Source organism: Drosophila nasuta, chromosome 2L (genome assembly GCF_023558535.2).
Source record: "Drosophila nasuta strain 15112-1781.00 chromosome 2L, ASM2355853v1, whole genome shotgun sequence".
NCBI lineage: Eukaryota > Metazoa > Arthropoda > Insecta > Diptera > Drosophilidae > Drosophila > Drosophila nasuta.
The window spans coordinates 498,057-515,064 of NC_083455.1; the positions used below are offsets into that span (position 1 = coordinate 498,057).

Genomic DNA, 17,008 nt, shown 5'->3' on the forward strand with positions numbered 1-17,008 from the left:
GATTTTTGTTACTTTATAATAAAACTGGCCTTATTTGTCTGCTTCATTTGTGTCTGCCAACCAACTAGTTTCCACCCCCTTTTTGTAGTCTGCTCGGGTGCTCATCGTCAATAAGCGTCAAAGGGTATAAAAGCTTGATGCACTGATGCTTTTATAAAAAATTTCATTTATACTTCAACTATATGAAGAGCTTTCATCTTCCGGTGCGAACATATGTACATTTAGTCAATTTTCTATTATTCTATTATTCTATAAGACAATCTGAAAAATTATCTGGTCTCTAATACTGAAATGAGTGCACATAAATCATTTTTCGCTTTTATGGATTACCGTTATGGATTGTCCTAGCTAAGTTGGGTATAGGGTATATCTTAGTCGAATATTTATATACTCATTGTGAGTTTACTCTGCGGTTTGTTGCATTTTGAACTCCTTGTATAAAAGCTAAGCTAAAGTTTATTCCATTCTTTGTCGGATTTGTTTTCACCTTATTGATCCTTCGCTCATCTTAGTAGATAACTATTGCTCTGATTTATTGACAGTAATATAATTTGCCGTGTTAAAATAAAGTTTATTTTAAGCAGTTATATTTAAAAAAATTTATGTGAGCAATTATTTTAATCAGAATGAATTGATATCTCGATGAACAGTTTATTAAATAGGTAATTAATGTCCTGGTCAGCAGTCTGCTTATCAGCTCCTTTTGCAATTAATGCAAATGGTTAATGTCGAAAAATATGGAAGGATCCTGCCACTAAACTCAGTTTACAAGCTCGATAATGCTCGAGTATTAATTGATCGAGAAATATTTTGAATATTGATTTAAAAAATATTGTTATGCTAATTGTGAATAGTGTTCACTGAACATGCGAAAACTAATAAAATTTTATACTAAGTTCCTTGAAATGTACCCCACTCTCAATTATTACCAAATTAATATAGTGAACGAATACTAAAATATACCAATGGCAAAATTTCGTAATTGCTATACTATTAAATTTCAAATATACCATGGAGTACATAATATACCAGAATGCAAGCCAATGGCAGCTGAGACCTAATAGCAGCAGCCGTATTTTGTATTATAAAATTAAATTTTAAACAACATCTACAATTTTTATATGAAGGCTTCCTCTCTCTGAGATCTAGGTGGACAGACAATCTGACAGACAGACGAATATGACATGACTATATCGTCTCGACTCTTAACGCTGCTGGAGGCGTAAAGCTAACATATCAAACCCTTCTATCCTAGAATTCAGTTTGAAAATGTAATTAAGAGTGGATTTTCGCAATCTGTTCACATCAAAAATCATCCTTCTTATAATGCCATTATGATTATAAGTAGATGAGCTACTATTGGGGTCACATAGCATAGCAAAAAGCTACATTAGATTTCTTTTTGTCATCTACTTTACGCTACTACTTATTGAATTTAATTCAGTTTGTATGTCAAACATTGTTTTACAAATTTAAATTTCATTGAAAGCTATACGCATCGATCTGCAATGAAGCCTTAAGGTACACTTGTGATTTGCTTCATTTTTGTTAGGCTATATAAAAATATAAACAACTAGGAGCTTTATAATCGACAGTGTTCTGTGTACGGGATAATTATTCTAATAAATTACCAACCACAATGCGAAAACAATAATCCTATTACATTTTCCTCGCATATAATATTGTCAGACCAATCTTTATTTGCAATTTGAAAATCAAAACCATCATTACTGCTAGTTCTGAAAATAGTAACAATAAATTATAAATGAGTTAAAAGGTAGTGATCTAATGAACACAGCAATCAACTTTGACGATAAGTAGGGAGTTGACGCAAAAGAGGAAGCTGCTGACTTTGCAGAATGTGACTGCGAAAACCACAAACACATACTATGTGATAATTTTTGGAGGATGCCATAATGTGGCCATAATGCTTGTACTCCTTCTGGTCCTCGTATGTATATATACATAGTACAGTAGAACGTACTGTTCAGAGCTTTTTATAATGCTACCACAAAGCGGCTCAAAAAGTTAAATACACAACGCACCAATGCACACACAGCAACTCGACATGGGTGCACAAAAAAATGTACAGCTTTTAACGATTTAAATAATTAACGAGGAAAGTGACGACAGCATTCCCTATCAACAAGATGTACTGCATACAACTAAATTGTTAACAACTTTATAGCTACCTTTACGACCTTATTTATTAATGCAACAATAAAAATATTTCCAATTATAATACAGTACCATTAATTAAGATTGAGAATAACAACTATATCTCTTTTTAATTCCTTGTTATTTTTAGCAATCTTTAAATGAAAGTTTCTGACTTCAATAAGTCTTTTATAACGATCTTCATTTAATACCCCTGACCCATAGTGTAGAGGAGTATTCTAACATTTTGCATCCTGCAAATGTGTTAAACCGGCAGGCGGAGACTTCTTCGACCCCATTGCACATATATCTATATTCTTTATTAGATGCAACAGCCAAGAGGATATGCATAGCTATGTCCGTCCTTTTGTCTGTCTGTAAATGAAAGAGCCAATAGATATGAGACTCTTCGCTTCTTTGCTTCTATTGCAATCGGGTCTTAGTGATTTTGGCTAACAATCCGGTATGTTGTGTACTTTATGCTATATATCCCTTGGTATATTCTACTATTTTACGGCATATTTTCAGTATATTTGGACAATATGGTTTTACAATATGGTCGAGTACACGCGACTGTAGCTTTCTTACTTGTTTCATTTGACCTGATTACCTGCTATCTATTATTTATTAATTTAAATTAACCTGTAATGTAATATTCAAGTTACTGTTTTAGCAAAACATCTTTTTCATCAATTTTGAATAGTGATGCAGTTTTGAGAATAGAAACAAAGTTATGCTATAGATTAAGTTATTAGCAATCAGTTATTATAATTAATAATAATATTCGCAAACTTTAATGAAGTGTTTGCTCGTACTTTATTTCGAACTTTATGATAAATCCATTAAGATCTTCACAAAATAGACATATGAATACATTATGTTCCTGAATACATAAATGAGAAAGGAGAGTGATTTCAATGTATATTTAATGACTGTACGACGCTGCGTTTTCCCTCAGGTCTTCATAAATATTTTCACCACTAATGAGCCCGACGATTAATCGCAAAATGTCACATACACACCCACCCACATGCCCATAATCAAGAGTGAACTCAGTCGGGAAACTCTTTTCTGTGGGTATCTGGTGATGTGTAATTGTCAACGAAATATTTTTACATGAAATAAACGCATTCCATATGGGAGCAGGCACTGTGTCGCAACTGGGGGGCCAAAAGGCATCAGGCTGGAGAAGTCCTTGCTTACGTCATGCTAAATTATATGGTAACGCTAATTGGAGGGCACAAGACGCTCCGGCAATTACGCAAACTAAAGTAACAGTAACCATACTTAAATATCAATTAAAATGCTCCTCCGAATTTCAGTTCGTGGTTCTCGCCCCTCGGAGCATGAAAAGTTATGAGAGTATGCCACAAAATAAAAGACCAGTGTGTGAAAGTTGCATTAGAAATTTCATTTCCCAGTGTTGGGTCCGGGGGTTTGTCCGAAGAGTAAAAGTTTTTTTTTTTTTTACTTGACATACTGGTTGTTGTAAGTTGAAAGTTGGCTTAATACCACAATAATCTTATTTAAGTAGATGCGCTTATAATATTAATTAAATGTTTTAATTATGACATGCCGTCAGCGTGTAAAGGAATTATTTCGTATCATGTGTTTAATGTAATTGGGAGGACTTAGTTCACTTCTTAACTCCTATTCAAAGGAAATGTACAATTATTTCGTTAATTCATGCAAAAAAGTAATTCTGGAAAGTGAGAAATTGAGTGAGTGAGAGGGTGTTGATGCTCATATCTTCTTCCCCGTTCTGTTATTTGTGTGCTTTTGCAAGTTAAATCAAACCGAACTAAACCTAACCGAACCGAACCGAACCCAAAGCCAAGGAACGGCAATGGCGACGACAAAGTCAGACAAGGAACGGGCTGGCATATAGCCAATCAAGGCATTCACAGAGAGCATATTTAAATAGCTTTTAGCATGCACGAGCTGTCGAGTAGTTGAGCTGCTGTAGTTAAGTGAAGGCCACCCAAAGACGTCACAAAAATGCAACCAGAAAAGGATCCAACCTAGGACTAGCTCCCTTGTAGTAAACATTTTTCAAAGTACCTCTGCTTGGCCTGAGTACACGGAGGTACATGGTTCCGCAAGGTAGATCCCAGCTTAAAGCTGTAGCCGTTTAGTAATGCAGTCAACGTGAAATGCATCTTTGCCTTTGATGCATTGGCATTCAGTCTCACAAAGACGGTTCAGTCGGAGTGATAGGGAGACAGAGAGAGAGAGAGCGAAGGAGAGCAAACAAGCCTAATGGCTGACTTCTTAGGGTCCATGGCTAATGGCTGACTTCTTAGGGTCCATCATACAGCCTGGACAAAAGCGAATGCAAAGTCAAATTGCAAATTAAGGCTTGTCCTAAAATGGCTGTTAATGTGATCCAATCAATAAATTCTTCTTACAAGAGTTTTTACAGCTGACAAAAATAAAAGAAGAATCTACTGAATAAACATCATCCAAGTGTAAATTTTAAGGCATTAGTTAATAATGCTTAAATCCTTTTGTATTTAAATTAAGCATAGTGACAATCATATTTTGATACTAAAGTCAAATTTGTATTTTAAACACCTGCAATAAAAATGGAACCATATTAAGAAACTATAATAAGTTTATCAAAATTTGTGCACACTATATAGTTGATTTCATCTTTAGTCTGCTGGCAATTTGAACAAAGCTTAAATGTTATCGAAGAATCGATCTAATTGCTCGTGATTGAGAACGCCAAAGTTCCAGCGTTGTCGGTCATTGTTCTCCTGGCAATCATTAGTGTAAACCGCGTTCACGTTGTTCTCAACAAATGCTTCCATGCAGCGATTGCCACCCTTACCGTGCACAATCCACTGATGCTGACGATCGTAGTACCAGAATTGATTGCCTCCTTGATTGTGACAGTCCCACATCCAGACCGTCGCATTTGCTTGGGAGTCTTGGACATCAAGACATTCATCATTACCAGTGCGTCTCAACTCGCGGTCTGCAGTGAGTAACCACATTTGGTTTCCTTCAGGTAATGTGAGATTGTTATGGCAGGAATACAAGCCCACCGGATTACTGGTACCCAAGTTCATAGCGTCGAGGCACAGCTGCGGATAAGCCAGACTTTGAATAGCACCCGATGCATAGGGTTGGGGTTCGATGGGCGGAAACTTGATCAGAAAGTCGGGTGCGACCTCCTTCATATACCAGTCAAAGGATTTGCATTGCAATGTCTCTCGAATCGCACGTTGTCGCCTCAAATCGCCAGCATCGATACTATCATAGGTCTGCGGGTCTCGAGTGTAGACATATTCCTTGTACTCATCCATCCAAACCTCTGCGACTCGCTTGTGGTTCTATTTCCGTTTGTTCAAGATGAGGTCAATTAATCAGTTTTGTTCGACATTCGCTATTTCAATGCTTACCCTTGCAACAAAGTTATAATTGCGGGGATTTGGCCGTGGATCCATGGGACCGCGGAATATGTGGGCCACACGGGAGCATGGTACATCCAGCAGCATGCCGCCACACATCCAGATTTTAAAGCTCAGCTCGTACTGTTCACCACCCCAAATGTCGAGCTCATCATCGTAGCCGCCCAGACTCCAAAAGAATTCAGTGTTGATGGCAAACAAGCCGCCCATCATGACTGGACTGCGATATGGCTGAGATTTGTCTACGCTGTCCTCCGGCAGCACTGGCAGCTGTTTGTAATAAAATCGCCAGTCGAAGCCCCCTCGGGATCCCTCCTGATAGCCTCCGTTGTAGGCAAAGTTGCTGTGATCGATTATGTCTACGATGGGGCATGTAGATATCTTGTTGTTAATGGCAATGGGTTCCAGTAGCGGGGGCAGCTGAAGAGAGAACAAATATAGTGTAATTTGTTGCTTAGCTTACACAGAGAAATTAAATTTAAATTGAAAATTAAATTGCAAATCTTGAAGTTAAATAAAAACTCTTTTATCATAAAACAAATTTTGAAACAAGAATTCCAAATTGAAAAATTCCTAATATAGTACAATATTTTTTTTTTCCTTTTTAAGATCTAAAAACTATCCCCATAAAAAATATTTGCATTCTTGTATATATAAGAATATATCTTTTATTATATATGTCCGTCTGTCTGTCTGCCCCTAAAACCATCTAGATCTCAGGGACTAGATGCACTGGTAATATTTTCACACAGTTTAAATTTAATTTAGATGTTTAACACTTCGAAAAAACAGCTGCTGCTGACGGGTCACAATTGCTGTGTTGGCAATTTGTTATGTTTTGTATCGATATACTAAATAGATTCTTCGGTATATTTTAGTAATTAATCGATGCTATACTTGTTTTGTGCTCTGTGTAGAGAATAAATATCTAATGGATAGAGAATAAATACCGACAAGTGGATAAAGTTGCATAATTTCTATAAGATATATTCTTGTATTCGAATTGAATTTCGGATAATGTATAATATCGTTCATCATCCATAATTCTGCTCAACTTCAGCTTATTCAATGTTTGTTTCATAAAAAGATATTTGAAATATTTGAACCTTACCCAGTTGTAGTTGACCTCAATGTGAGAGTCAAAGAAGACCATAACCTCAGCAGTAGCTACTTTGGCGCCGGACAGTCGTGCCCCGATCAGGCCAAGTCGCTCGGGATTGTGAACCACATCAACCAGATCTGGCCAGTGAAGGGAGACGTAGTCATCTAATTGCTGTTTTAGCGATTCCCATTCGCTCCCGTCATCGACAAGCACAATTTGCTGGAGTAGTTCTGGCGGACTTCGATTAATGATGCTATAAACGGAACGCAGAAGCGTCTTGAAGTGTTCGTTAAAGAAAATGATCACGACGCTAACTTTGGGCAACTTTGCTAAGTATTGACGTGTCTTACATCTGCAAATAATTTAATTAGGCATCAAAATGAAAACGAACGGGCTCTTTGATATATTTACTCTTCTCTGCGGACATCGGGAAGTGAACGATTCACTGATATCTTATCGGAGAGCAGTCCATTGAAGCCATTCATTCTATACAGTTTGTCTTCCAGCTCTTTCTCAGCAGGATCCTCAATCTTGGCCGGCAGACCATGCTCTCCAATGCCTGAGCGCATTTTATCATCTTCCATGGCCTGATAGTCATTCCAATCCTTGCGTTCACCTTGCGGCGTTGGCAAGGTAAACATCTTAACTGTGTTCTCTTTCTCTTTCGGTGTCTGCTCCTCACGTACGGCATTTCGATCCTGGAACGGCGGGCGAGGTGCTCGACGTGTCGGCACGATGTTAGCAGCCCTGAATTCAGGTGTTATTGCATCTCCGTTCGGATCCAAATTACTTTCGTCAACCTCGTTCGATGGCTTGCCATTGCCCAGACGTTTCTCAACGATCATTGTAGTGACCAGCGAGATGAAGGCTACGGTTAGCAGTAGAAATATCACTTTGCGCACCAGGCGCTTCACATAGCGTTTCTTCATGGCCATGATGGGCACGTTGTTCAACTGAGACTTTTCGTTTTTGAATGGTTCCATGGTGTTGCGATCTTTCGGCGTTGGGTCTGCAATGCGTGGCATGGATGTCCATTAATCTAATTGCCTTTCACAAGATACTATGTATGACATGTGATAAGGCGACGAAACTAACTCATTTTCGCTTATTATCTACATCATTCTTCACTATCAATTAGAGCTATCATATCTGATTGTTAGACTCGCTCGAAACTTCGAACTTAAAACATCACTCACCTGGTCTGTCGTCGCTGTGCGAATATTCAAAGTCAACACACTGTCGCCATCTGACGCTACAAATGGGAAACTTTGTTGGGCGAACTCGGTTTCAATTTCATGGTGGTGATAACAATTGATTCGTTGCAACGACGAACTGAAGTAGCTGCTGTAAAGTGAAGTAAATAGCTGCTCGACTTTAAAATACTTAGACCTTAACTAAATAGATTCGACAAAAAAAAGGTAAATTAATTGTTGAAATGAGTCGAATTTGCTGTACATTCAGCTCGATTTGGTGCATATACCCCTTTATTAAATATTTAGTTATGTGCTTTAAATTTAGTTCCAGCTGTTGCTCGTAGCATTTACTCTTTCGGCTGTGTAATATCGCAGATGTTCGCCAACTTCTGTCCGCAATGTCAGCAGATGAAAATAAACACACACACAATCGCTCTCACCGCTACTCATAACGTCTCTCTTCCCCACAGCCACAGCCACACTTACAGAGCCTCACACACTCAAAGAATTGCTGGGCATTTAAGCGCAAATTTATTGTGCAACGCCGCGTATGCGCAATAAATTTTCACAAAATTTCGACGCATTGTGGCAATAAAATGACATTTTTTCATATTTACACATAAAGTCAACGCCAATGCCAACGCCAAAAACCTTGCCGTGAAGTGCAAAGCAGAATTGAGTGTTCTTTTTTTTGTAGGAGAAGGGGATGGTTGGATAGCATGTTTCTGGGTGAAGGGGGCCGAATCAACATTTTTATGGCCTTTGCTTCCCCTTTTCTCGACCGATGTGAAACATTTTCAACATAGACATTTGTATTTATACACAAAGATAAATGTAAATAAATGTATGTGCATATCTCTCCAGCCTCGATGGTATCAGATATACGATAGAAAAATAAAAAAAATAATTGCAAATTTTGGTTTTATTTGTTCGCTCTCTATTCTTGGCCATTGCATTTGATGAAATGTATAACATAGATTAACAATTAATAACATAAAACATGGTGAAGTTTAATGCATAAAATCTTCTAAATTCAATGTTGCAAACTGATTTTAAGAACATTTATCAACATGGAAAACTGTCAAAACTTCTCACTTCTAAATGCTTATCAATTTTGTTTTTATACCCGCTACCTATAGGGTAGAAGGGTATTATAACTTTGTGCCGTCAGGAAATGCACGTAACAGATATGAGGCATCTCGGACCATATAAAGTATAGTAGACGATATAGCCATGTCTGTCTGTCCGACTATCATGAAATATTGGATCTCAGAAACTATAAGAGATAGGGTTTTTTCGACATGTTTGCTCGCTCACTTCCGCAATCGACAAACATTGTAATCGTAATAAGTTTAATGTTAAAGCTAGAACGGGGATTATTGGTACATGCAATAATAATAATAGATTGAAGAATTTAGTTGCGAATAGATAGGGATTGTGGAAGTTATTTAAGAAATTCTTTTGTGTAGGAACAAACGCCTACTTACTAGGGGTCTTAGTTGCTTTGATTGGCTATCTGGTATATTTTGTAGTAGTGTACTGTAGAAATATACCAAATATAGTCTATTGTATATTTTAGTATTGTGTGGTATATTTTTGGTATATGCGTGGAATCTGGTTTCATTGAAAATGGGTATCTAACAGTCGATTGTACTCGACATGTTAAATTTTTTCTGCTTATTGGGTGTAAAAACATAAATGCTTATCGTCATCTCTTTGCTGCAAATCGGGGCTCTGTCTATAGAGCGATATGTACAAAAACAGAAAATTCAGTCTGCCAAGAAACTGAAAGATACTAATATCATACAATTTTTTATCTTTTGGTTTCTCTTCGGAAATTTCAGTTCCCAACTGAAACATAAAATCGACTAAGCTTAAATACTCAAATTGTTTAAATTTGTTATATCTATGAACTCATCGTGATTCATATGTATTAACATCGACAGTTGGCTTATGTTTCTCAAAATCGTTATCGAGCAGCTAATTATATATGGGATAGGATAGAGGGGTATTATAACTTTATGCCTATAGAAAATGTATGTAACAGGAAAATTGAGCAATCTACCGTAAAGTATACACATATATATATATATATAGCCATGTCCGTCTGTCTGTCCGTCTCTACGTATGATCTCAGATCTCAGAGATTATAAGAGATAAAGATATAATATTCCGCAGCTTTTTTTTTGCACGCAGATCAAGTTTGCTTAAAATTGTTCTCACTTCTACTTCCGCGCCCGCAAATCGAATATCAAGTTTACTGTACAGTCTAATGACTAAAAAAACACCTACTTTAATCGGGTCTTAGTTGCCTTTGGTTAATAATACGGTTTATTACTATATGGTACATTTTTTAGGTAACAGTATTTTGCGGTATAATTTGTTTTATTGTTGCTAGCGGGTATCTCACACTCTACTATAGCTTTCTTACTTGTTTCTCATTGCACTTATTTTCTTTATCTACTTTTGGTTTTAATTATTAATTCCAAACATGATACAAACACATATAATAAGTTCAAACTGAATGTATATTTATGTATATTTCATATTTATTTAATTATTAATTCTAAGTTAAAACTCAAGTGAGCTAGTTAGATAAAGTTATTTTTGTCTATTTACCAATTTTGGTATATATTATGGTCACATTTAATTTCCATAATCATGATTTCTGAGGTCGTCTATTATTCCAATTGAAACTATACTTGATCACAGTCATAAAAGGCTAAAATCCCATACAATTTTATATTGTCAGCCTCTCGTTTTCGCAAGGCCTGGAATCGGTGTTGTATACCGTTCTCTCTCTCTGGTACGCTCTTTGTCGTCCTTGTAATGTGAATTTAAAAGCATTTTGCAGGCATTTGCACATGCATAATAAATAAATAAAACGGGCTCTAAGCGAAATGGGTAGCCATATAAAAATTTACGCGTTTGTAATTACGTTGAAATTAAGCTGGCATCAACATTTAATTGCGAGAGTCCTGGCTTTCGTACCCCACCGTTGGTTCCTCTGTGAAAATAGCCACGCACGCCAAAAGAAACGAACATTTAATTAACAAATTTTACGCATTTATTTTCTATTTTCATGTACCGAACAACCACGACGACTGCTTTGGGCCTGTTGCCGCTGCTGCTGCCGATGTCGATGTCGATGGCTATGGCTATGGCGATGGCGATGCTGCTGATGACGATGCGACGCCCATATGAATGCTGATTCTGATGCTGACCAACCAAAAACCATGACAACATAATTTGCCTGACCCGAAAATAATATGGCGGCGGCACTATACCAAACACAACAAAACACAAACGCAACAATAATGGCAACCACATCCACATTCACATCACCATCTACATCTACATTCGCCACAATCGCAGTGAAAACGAAGGACATTGATGCCGTTGAGGGTAAATCAGTGTCACTTCCTTGCCCCATTGCCGAGCCCTTGCACGATGTTTATATGGTCTTATGGTTTCGTGATAATGCGGGCATACCTTTATATAGGTGAGTGCCTTATCTGTGCGTGTGTGTGTGCACACATGTCGATGTATGTGTGTGTGCGTGTGTGAGGGGAACTGACTGGCCCATTTGGCTCATTGTCTGTCTGTTTATAAGCATTTAATTAAATGCAAACGAGCCTCGAGAGCAGCCGCCTTTTAAATCGTTGCCTTAACTTCACACACACACACACACACACACACACACGCATGTGTATATGTAGTTGTATTTTTGTATACCCTGTAACTTACATAGCTTGTATAGTTTGAATTTGCTACTGAATAGATCGAAGATATATATATTTATTTAGTTAATAATGTAAACAATTAAGCTTTGCAAATATTCAACCTAGAAAAGACAAAAAAATTTTTGAATTAATTTTGACGAAAAATATACATCGCTCATACAAATCAGAAAAGGGTAACTTACAAGTCGACTTTGGCTACTTTATTTTTTTTGCACCTGTCAGGCAGCTGATAAGTCCCCCCTTCCCCGAAAAAGTGACTTAACTATGTGTGTATGTGTGTGTGTGTGTGTGTGTGTGTGTGTTTTTATTGTGACAGACGCCTACTAAATTAACCTAATTATGTTTACCTAATTTAGTAATTAACCTCTGACGAAGAGCCACAAGAAATGTGGGCTCAACTACCGATGATTTTTTGTTGGTCGAGTTCTGGTGCAGTGCATACTCTATAGGGGTCTGCCTAGGTTCTACTACCGGGTCAGTGCAGTATTGAGCCCAGTAGTCAAAAGATCATATTCATGAGTTATTTTAAGTCAAATGGGTACAAAGCTACAGTCGAGCGTCCTCAATTGTGAGACACCAGCTCCCCATTTTCAATAAAATATATATTCTACAATAACACCAAAAATATACTGCACAGCTACTAAATTATACCGAAGGTTACATTTGGTATATTGATATTGTACTACAGTAAAAGTAAACCATAGAGTTAAAATAATACAAGATTGTCAGCCAAATTAATTTAGTCCGATTGCATTAAGCGTTTTTTTTTACCATACAAAAGTATTTATTAAATACTTTCTACAATTGTTATAACTAGATTTTCAGGAATCTGTAGTTATTATTGTATGCACCAAAAACCGACTCTAATTTCAAATTTACACTTTTTGTTCGACTTTTGTCGAATTGTGGGGGCGTTAGCAGGCGTGGCAAATATTTGAAGCAACATTGGTCAACTTGCAAAAATAATAAAATTATATCTCTATCTCTTATAGTCTCTGAGATTCATTCTTCCGACATGGTTATATCGTCTTGGATGTTGACCCTGATCAGGAATATATATACTTCATATCTAACTGTTACATACATTTCCTATAAACGAAGTTGTAATAGCATTTTACCCAAATATGTATAAATAATTTAAAAAAGAAGAAACCTTTTTCCGTAACGGGATTTGACAACACCACATGAGATATGGCTTGATTTAGTTGCCGATACTTATGGATGACATTAAACATTATAAAAAAAATTCACATTTTTACATATGTGGATCAAAATGCACGCTAATGACATTATTATATCGATCTTTTGTGGTATTCATAATACCTGTAAATAATGTTATGTACACCTGCCGTCGGCTATAAATGGCTTTCATTACACTCAATTTGCCAGAGTCGCAAAACATAGCCTTCAAAGAACAGGTTTTATGTTGAGACCTGGGAGAAACGTTCTGAAACTCTTTGCCCAAATCTAGAAAGTGTTCACAGTTTTATTTATATTTTTTCCTCTTTTTTTTCTTGCTGTTTTTGGTTTTTAATTAAAATGGCGGCGAGTAGTGAACAAAAATAAAAGCAAACGTTCCAAAATTGGGTTACCGTCTCTAGCTTTTTAGCTCACTCCCTCTTCTTCTTCACTGTCTTCCGTCTCGTGCCACACTTGAGTCGCCTCCGCTTGGCACGCAGCAATTAAGTTGTTGCATTTTGCTGCCAGCTGGCGGCAATCAGCAGGCGCAGGCATTTTCCACATACATTTTTGCGTGTTGCATACAAAGGGGGCGCTTAACGCGTCGTTCACCACAGAGCATTCCAAAAAGTAGCTGCAACAAAAAACAAGTACAGAACAGAATGTCAATACTTTTGATTTCGATCATACAGCTGGTTCCCACAATTTCCACTCTGTTTTTCAGAATATCTTTAAAAACCGCCCAAGAATTTTTTTTTCAATTATTGGAATGACATGAGATTTAAAAAAAAGCCAGTTAGTGGGCGAGGCAAAAATTTGAAACAAAGTTGATCTGTGTGCAAACATAACAAATGCTGTCGAAAAAAATTATACCTCTATCTCTTATTGTCTCTGAGATCTAGGTGTTCATACGGACAGACGGACAGACGGACATGGCTAGATCGTCTCGGCTGTTGACGCTGATCAAGAATATATATATATAAATGTATGTATGTCCCGTAATTTGAAAAAATCGAAAAGAAATCATAAATTTAAAGTTAACATCATGATTTAGAGTTAATACGATGACCTTTGCAGCCAGTGCTTATGTGGTATGTTAAATATTCACCATATTAAAAGTTATGAATTAAGTTCATATAAAAGTGTTCAATATGTGTAATTTTTGTACTTGCGCAAGAAGTAGCAAAAATTAAAAAAAAAAAAACATTTAAAAATATTTTGTAAAGAGGTAAACAAATTAGGCAACGTTTTTTATTATCAAGATATCTAAAAAAAATCTAAAAAAAACTAAATTTTAACATAATGTTTATGTATAAATATACTTTTAGCTATGGTACCCCCTGAACACGATTATCAGTGTTATCAGCGTATTTGCCAATGTTTAAAAGTAATTACGAGTAAAGTATCTTTTTGCCTTGCTTTTATCATTCATAAATGAATAATATGGAAAAATCCGATAACTTCAATTACTCACTTCCGTACTATCCGTTGAAGAAGAACTGTACTTGAGAAAGTAGAATTATTTTATGGCAGCCATAGAACATATTCGTCTGATGGAACCAATTTTATTTATTACATATTCAAAATATTTCAACGCGAGATATTTATGGACGCGACTCCATATATGGACCACTGTCCATTGAGCTTAAATTTTAATAAGATCCTATACGAATAATTTTACTTATATACTCAAATGAAATTATTCGTCTAACAATTAGAACATTTAAAATGCCTGCATTTAATGAATGTTTATGGCACTATTAATATTATGGGTAGCAGCGAGATTTTCTCAAAGTCTTAAGTATTATGGCCTCTTGTATTCTTAGGTTAAACTTGGGACATTAAATGCAGTGCTGACGATGAACATGAAAAGGATTGCACAAGAAAATTGGAAAATATTTTATCTGTGCGCCATAGATTAAATGTTGGCAGCAGCTGAAACTCAGAGTCTGACAACAGCGCTTATTTAATTAAATTTTCCATCCAATAGCAAAAACACAAAATAATAAGTATATATAATTATGTTTCTTGAATTCATCTTTCTAAAGTCAAATATGGGAAATGCTTTGTATTATGGTTAAAAAATCAATTAAAAAAAAACAAAATAGTAATAAAATTACATTTATTATTTAAGGAAAATGATTACTATTATTTTTTAAAGATTTTATTTTGCCATATCCTTGGAAACGAAGTCGGTGTGGGAATGGGACTATTGAAAATGTAAAAATAAATGGGTTAATTTTAGTCCGGGAAAATATATTTTGCTGACCACGTTCTAGTTTTTGAGTGGATTTGGACTTTCGAAAATTAATAACAACTTGGCATATTCTTGTGTGTAAAAAAAAATAAGTTTAAATTATTTACATTCTCTGCTTTAACGCCGTTTTATTTCTTCTCATATATATGTATATGCGTTGGCTCAGGAAAAATAATAATTTTCCTCGCTCATTATTGATGTTGCTATCTCTTTCATCTTCTTCTGTTCTTTCAGCTTCGACGTCCGCGATAATATGGCCATAGAACAACCTCGACACTGGTCAGCTCCAGAAGTTTTTGGCTCACGCGCCAAATTTCATTTTGACTCGCAGCCAGCAACCTTGGAAATTAAGGTACGTTTAAAATTGTTACCCAACGAACCCATATATTTTCCCACTTGTATAAAGGGCAGACGGGATTATTTGCCTTAGCATAAATCAAAAATTTAAATATTCAATTCAATTTACGTAAGCTGAACAATATAAGAAAATGTAGTAGACATATCAAAATTGCTTGTTTCAAGTATAATTAATTGAATCCTTCCGTGTGGACTAAGTTAACAGAGTTTGAAACTCTTTATAAAATGCGACTTTTTGTTATTATATATTAAAGTCAAATAACTATTTAGAAAAGAATAGATATAACTATAGCAGCTGCAGTTTTTTGGCTGTAATCGAATCCAATTAAAACTACAGTGCAATAAAAATGTAAATAATCTAAGTTTAAAGCATAACAATATTATGTTATATATTAGACTTTCTTCTGAAGCATTGACAGTGGAATAAGCTTATACCAAATGGTGGGAGCGTGAAATAAAACTAGTAAAATCAGTAAACGAATGTAGCAAACGTATTGAAAAGCACCGAAAAAGAAAAACTCTAAACCAAATGGTAAACGAAGGTAGAAAAACTGCTTTTGCTGCGGCTGGGATTCCTCAATGTGAAAACAAATTTAGATATCAAAAGTTGTTAAATTGCCTTGCGCACGCGAAATGTTTATTAATGTCTTGCATGTTTACAGATAACTTGATTTACCGTTATTGTGATGCAATGCACACACATGCGCACATACATATACTACATGTAGAAAGAGACAGAGGGAGAGAGAGAGAGAGAGATAATATACCCAATGGCACACACAAACATCAGCTACACAGACTACACTACACTTTCAATGTGGTAGCTACTTGAACTAACGCCTCGCTTTGTCTTTTGCCACAAACGGTTGACTTTTAAAGGCCAAGTTACTTGAGGTCGGGCTTGGCTTTGGGCTTCAGCTCTAGCAAGGGATTACGTGGGCCAAGCAACAGCAATAGCAATTGGTCTGGCTCTTCGTTAACAAGCTGCATGAACACACATTCCGAAATGAATGGGAAATGCACACGAAGAGGCAGCCCCATAAATTTGCCACTCACTGTGCCATCAACTTTATAATGCCGGCGGGGCAAGCGGATGCGACAAGCTAACAAAAATACCCGTAGTACTATACTTACTTGTAATATGGTTTATATTCATAAGCAGACGACATGCCAGCATAAATACGAATCCTGGCTGGATCCTCGCGAGCCATGAATTATGTGTAACAAATGGTTCTGCGAGACTTGGTTGACTTCATAAATTAATTTTAATTGCTTTTCAATTGCCCAACAATTAACCTGACACCATAAAGATAGAATTACATTACACTAAGGGTAAATGCTGCAAGGGCCAATAGTATCCCTAAAAACAATTGGTAATTCTGTACCATTCAAATGCAATGCCTTCATATTATGGAGTTTAATAATTAGTACATGAACAATTTTACATATTTTTGATTTTCTTCTAGACAGAACTTTTAATGTGGAAAATGCAATTAAGCAAAAATTATTGAAAATGGGTATAAACCGATAAATATAAATTAAGAACGTTAAATGTCATATAAATAAATGAAATTTCCATACACTTGAATATTTTAAAGTTAATT

General features: G+C 36.1%; 2 protein-coding genes across 8 annotated transcripts in view; one reads left to right on the forward strand and one right to left on the reverse strand.

Moving 5' to 3' along the window:
• LOC132793557 (hemicentin-2) overlaps nucleotides 1-17,008 on the forward strand; it is a 76,433-nt gene that overhangs the window by 29,745 nt on the left and 29,680 nt on the right. For all 5 annotated transcript variants that reach the window (XM_060803533.1, XM_060803551.1, XM_060803567.1 and 2 more), the window contains exons 3-4: nucleotides 11,244-11,370; nucleotides 15,282-15,399. In XM_060803533.1, the coding sequence (XP_060659516.1) occupies nucleotides 11,244-11,370; nucleotides 15,282-15,399 (245 nt within the window). The remainder of the gene's footprint in view (nucleotides 1-11,243; nucleotides 11,371-15,281; nucleotides 15,400-17,008) is intronic.
• Nucleotides 4,702-7,941, reverse strand: LOC132798333 (N-acetylgalactosaminyltransferase 4-like). 3 transcript variants are annotated; one of them, XM_060810148.1, is made up of 5 exons: nucleotides 7,872-7,941; nucleotides 7,087-7,684; nucleotides 6,685-7,027; nucleotides 5,565-5,993; nucleotides 4,702-5,495 (listed from the first exon to the last, which is right to left on the reverse strand). In XM_060810148.1, exons 2-5 carry the CDS (start codon nucleotides 7,656-7,658, stop codon nucleotides 4,839-4,841), a joined length of 2,001 nt encoding a protein of 666 aa, XP_060666131.1. In that variant the 5' UTR covers nucleotides 7,659-7,684; nucleotides 7,872-7,941; the 3' UTR covers nucleotides 4,702-4,838. The 3 variants fall into 3 exon arrangements, with proteins under 3 accessions (XP_060666131.1, XP_060666130.1, XP_060666129.1); XM_060810147.1 differs by having other exon boundaries at nucleotides 7,087-7,765; nucleotides 7,872-7,925; XM_060810146.1 differs by lacking the exon at nucleotides 7,872-7,941 and having other exon boundaries at nucleotides 7,087-7,812.